This window comes from Pinus tabuliformis, chromosome 5_1 (assembly GCF_031772625.1).
Source record: "Pinus tabuliformis cultivar Carrire ecotype Pingquan chromosome 5_1, CPIR1, whole genome shotgun sequence".
Classification (NCBI taxonomy): domain Eukaryota; kingdom Viridiplantae; phylum Streptophyta; class Pinopsida; order Pinales; family Pinaceae; genus Pinus; species Pinus tabuliformis.
Window position 1 is genome coordinate 396429847 of NC_142305.1, and position 5063 is coordinate 396434909.

Genomic DNA, 5063 nt, shown 5'->3' on the forward strand with positions numbered 1-5063 from the left:
GCTCCGGCCACCGGTAATCCCTCCGCCCTCAGCCACCTTCCCCTAGCTCCGCCACCCTCCCCTGGCAATCCTGACATTCCCTGACAAAAGATCCGATTGGGCCGGCAATCCTGACATCGCGTCTGAGCTGGAGAGTTATTGCCATTGGAAATTTGAAATTGCGATCCCGCGGGCTGCTCACTCACCTTCCTCCTCGACTCGGCACCTCCCGCTCTGCAATTCCTAAACTCTGCAGCTCGCCACCCAGGTACAATTCGGACGAACCTCCGACTCTGAAAACCCCACACCAGCTACATTACTGGTGTTGTTATTGCTGATCGAAGACGGGTGAATCAGAAGAAGTAGCGGATTGAAATCTAATCGATTACAGAATGGAAGACGCGAGTGGAAGAAGGATATTAGTTGCAGTGGACGAAAGCGAAGAGAGCATGTATGCTTTAAAGTGGGCTGTTGATTATCTATATCTTGATTCCACCGACACTCTCATCTTGTGCCATTCCAAGCGCCTTCTCGGAGCTTATGAAGGGCTCGAAGGTCTTGGTATGTAAGGAATTGTTCTAATTATTTAGTTATTTTATGATTTTGTTTGTGAACAGAGTAATTCTTTTGTATTTCTAGCGTTACCTAGATTCTGCTTGTGCCGGTTTGCCCCTTTCTGCAATTTCACTTTCTTCTGTGGTTGTGGCGTGGGCAACTGCTGGCTTTCAAAGTGCCTCGTTGATTAATGTAGCGAGGGTTTGGTTGATTTATTTAAGCACCTCTTGGCTGACGCTAGATTGATTAGAGAAAGAGGATCAAAGCCAACCTGGTTCAATTCATTTAAATACTTGTTAGGGTTTATACCTTGACTATGATTCATCATAGGATTTTTATCTTATCCATGTTAAGGTGTTAGTTTCATTTTTTTGGTTGCTAATATGCCTGGCTGATAATACCACAAAGGAATCCCCTGGGATTTTGATCTCATGCTTGCAGTGAACAGTTCCAAGCTCACCAACTAAACTATTTAGTAATATTAACTTCTAAACATTATATAATAAAAAAATTGTTAGTCAAACTCTAAGAGTGATTGAGGACCAATCTTGAAACAGGGAAAGTGTTACAGTGTTGTATTCAGTTAATTAACATTTCTACTCATTTTACTGGAAAGTGTTCTCTTCAATTAATTAACCTTTCTACTTATTTTACTGAAATTTATGTGATTATTGTATTCATTTTTAATATCTGTTCTAGTTTTCTACCTACATGAAAACTTTGATGTAACCAATTTCTTTAGTGTTTTCATTGTTGCGAACTTCTCAACCATGTTCTCAATCATGTTCCTGTTCCCATTCGTATAAATGGCTGCCATGGTGTCAATGAGAAAAACAATCAAATATTTCCTTATAAGAATAACCCCACCCTAAACCGAGTCAACTCCTGCAAATTCCTCTTTACAGACTCTACACTAAGCAGAGTTACGGTAACTTCATGGTGAATGTAATGTTAACTTGCCTCATTTATAAGGGTAAAAGAGTGGGTTTAGTTCTTATTAAGTTTTAGGTTTAAATTTGATGGGAAAGAATCGAAGATGTAAATTATTTTTGGGGTTAAACTATTTAGGAGTATCCATCCCAACTTTACTGTTAATGAAATCCTCTGATGATAACATCCTACTGTGAGTAAATAGTTCTTCATTCCATAGATAACTGACCTGAAACTAAACTCAAAATAATGAAAAGAAAAAAAAAAGGCAAGCAAAAACACTTTACTCATTTATTTAAATGCATCTGGAAGCTAGAAAATTGTCATCTAAGGCCAGGAATGATAAATAAATGCATCTGGAAGCTACAGAAAATTGTCATCTAAGGCCAGGAATGATTCTTTTGGTTCTACAGTTATATTCGTGTTGTTCTTATTATTTTATTCATTGTTTTGTGACTGTGATGAGAGCAGGCTTTGTACTTACACCGGAAGTTGTAATAGCTTTGGAGAAACATCAAGACCATGTCGCCGAGGCCGTCATGCAGAAGGCGAGGGATATCTGCAGCGGGACTCCGGTGCGTTTTCTGTACATTTTATATCAATTTAATGGGTTCTTAAGAAAAAAACATAAAGGAGGGTATGCAATCATTGCAGTGAAAGATTAATTTGAAGAAAATACTATGGAAGAAAGCATCCAAGGTTAAAGGTGTTCTGGTCATTGTGTTTTGCAGGCGAAAGTGGAGGAGAAGATTGTAAAAGGAGATGCGAGAGATGCACTGTGTGATGCAGTGAAGAAGGTGGGGGCAGATTTTCTCGTCATTGGCAGCCATGGTTATGGCACTTTCAAAAGGCATGTCTGCAAACACCATCAAGCTATTATCAGCTACTGTTTGTTTGCAAAGCTAGGGGATCTTGGTGGTGCATGGTAGGGGATTTTGGGTGGAAAGTGTTCAATAAGATTTGATGTTTTTTACTGGGTTCAATTTCCATAAATGATAGGTTTCAAGTCATTTAAATTTTGAAGAAATTTGATTCTTTTCTAGATTAGTAAAAAGCGACAAATTAGATTTCCTTGTGTAATTAGATTAGGAGAGCGCAATTCTAGTGTATGGATAGCTGTTTTTGTTTTTGATTTTTTACAAGTGGGGAGCTGTTTTTTAATATGTATGTTTTCTCCTTTTGTTCTTTATGTTTTCATGGTGGATCCTTGATGTTCTAATTATAAGGTGTTTTGGGAGCATGATTTTATAATAGGCACGGTGTTATGATTGCAGAGCATTTTTGGGAAGCGTCAGCGACTATTGTGCCCACCATGCAAAGTGTGTTGTAATGATCATAAAGAAGCCTCACAGCTGATCTGCAGTTTAGCTCCTGGAACACTCTGTTTTGGCTCTGCTTTGGAGAGTATAAACCATCCAAGGCATTTTGATGGTCTCCCTGTAAAGAATAAATCGGTTATCTCTTTTTCTTTCGTTATTTCAAGGCTTTGGACAGAGACCATAATTTCATTTTCGAATCCAATTTTCTTCTAATAACAGGGTTTTGTAATTACACCTACATGCTTCGTTTTTCATTCAGTGTGACATTGGGCTGTTTGTATCATCGTCAGCTGCTAATGGGATTTTCTTCAGAATCCTTTATCCCTAACTCTTGTAGTTGTCCAGGTCAGAAAAACAAGACAAGCCCAATTATGGGTTTTGTAACATCAATAGAAAACTCTTCAATTATGTATCTCCCCACCAATAATAAAATCGTGCAATTTTTAGATAAAGAATAACATAATGACCAAATGTGCAGTTTTCATATTCATAAAGAAAAAAGAAATCCTTATGTGTCATAGAAGATGATCCATGCAACTAGATTAACACAAGCAAATTCCATGCCATGACTACTTTTGAGAAAAATATCAACCTATTTGTGACTACTACTAAAAATATTTCAAAATATTTTGTGGAAGATAAATCCCTACCATCCATGGAATAATTATTGATAATTAAATTTAAATTTTGGAAGCCCTATTCCAAAACAAACATGCCTATAGACATAATTAATGGGTAACAAAATGAATTTTCAAATTACCTTTTCATTATATATATATATATATATATAATTTCATAAAATTAATCACTATATTGTATCATATATTAAATAAATATCTCAAATTTCACATTCTTGCATTTATATTTTATTTTTCGTTATTTTTAATTTTGACAAGAAAATTAACCACAAGATAACTTTACATATTATGACGTTCATATTTCCTCTTATTTAATATTTACATTTTATTTTCATATTTCCTTGCTTTCCATTTTTAATAAGGGAATCTAATTTTATTTAATTAATCTCTTTTGAAACAAATTAACATACTTTTAATATATATATATATATATATATATATATATATATATATATATAAAAACTCGTATATAAATGAGAGTTGCAATCAAACTATTTAATATATTAATACATAATTTTTTAAGCAAATTCTCTGAAAATTATAAAGTTCTTAAAGATTTCAACAAAATTATTATATTCTAGAATTAATTTTAGGGTTTTAGCAATAGAGGCCATTTGATTTATACATAACTTAATATATTGTCTTATCAAAACACCATCTTACAAAACATATGAATTTGAAAGATTATTGGATCTATATCTATGGAGGGTATTTTGTTTGCTTCTTTGCTTCCAACCTTTGACAAGAGATTGGTTCAAATATGCTTCCATCACTAAGAGATTGGTTCAAATATGCTTCCATCACTAAGAGATTGGTTCAAATGTGCTTCCTTGTCACTATTATTTGGTCAATTCCAATAAAACCAATAAAACTAATAAAGGGATTTTCTCTCCTCCCAAGGCTGATGCACTTCAAACATTTGGTGGATGGTTAAGTTTTGACTTCATCCTTCTTTTTGCTTGGTTTTTTCCTTTATCTAGCTTTCAGGCCGACTCTGTTGTATTGTTGGATTTATTTCCATTCACTGATGTTTTTGACATTGTTTCTTCAAGATATGTCACACAGGACCATGCTAGTCCATCCATTTCACCTTCTCAGCGACTCCTTGATAATTTTTTGACATTTTGATTCTTGATCGCCCTCGGCACACCTTTCCAATTCGTGGACATTTTTATAATGGAGGATGATATTGGGCTCACAATTCATAGAAACAAGACTGTGTAACTCCTCTTTAATCTAATTAATGAAGGATGTCTATTTTTTTTCTTTCGAAAAAAAAAAACTTCATTAATTCCTCATATCCCAACTCTTGTTTCAATTCTAGAAATTCTAACATCGAACACTCATTTTCTCTTCAACTACCTTTAATGTCTCAATGCCACTGTCCTTCCTAATTTCCAACTACTTTTAAACTTTTCAATATATGTCGTTGTGTTAATTTTGTCTTTGCATCGTCTACGTGACGCCTTATTTTGTCTCACACTAATCTTTCTTCCGTCCCTCTCATTTCCTCTCATACAAAGAAAGTCATTCTTGGACTTTATCACAATAACTTGCACTTTTGTGAATTCCTTTACAAAAGTTAAAATTTTCACAAACCACTTGAAAAACTACAAAAAAAAACTATAGCATCTCAAATTTC

The 5063-nt window shown here is 34.7% G+C and overlaps 1 protein-coding gene across 1 annotated transcript; it reads left to right on the forward strand.

Annotated features, from left to right (window-relative positions):
- Positions 1 to 293: 293 nt before the first annotated feature.
- On the forward strand, positions 294 to 2972 carry LOC149165123 (universal stress protein PHOS32-like). The gene is made up of 4 exons (XM_089431083.1): positions 294 to 540; positions 1936 to 2039; positions 2196 to 2314; positions 2739 to 2972. Exons 1-4 carry the CDS (start codon positions 372 to 374, stop codon positions 2818 to 2820), a joined length of 474 nt encoding a protein of 157 aa, XP_089287209.1. The 5' UTR covers positions 294 to 371; the 3' UTR covers positions 2821 to 2972.
- Positions 2973 to 5063: the final 2091 nt, after the last annotated feature.

What these genes read in the sequence shown, in the direction of transcription:
- LOC149165123 (XM_089431083.1), top strand. Translation starts at nt 372, where the DNA reads ATGGAAGACGCGAGTGGAAGAAGGATATTAGTTGCAGTGGACGAAAGC. An exon ending in TGAAGGGCTCGAAGGTCTTG is followed by an intron (nt 541 to 1,935) that starts GTATGTAAGGAA and finishes TGATGAGAGCAG; the next exon opens with GCTTTGTACTTACACCGGAA. An exon ending in GGTTATGGCACTTTCAAAAG is followed by an intron (nt 2,315 to 2,738) that starts GCATGTCTGCAA and finishes TTATGATTGCAG; the next exon opens with AGCATTTTTGGGAAGCGTCA.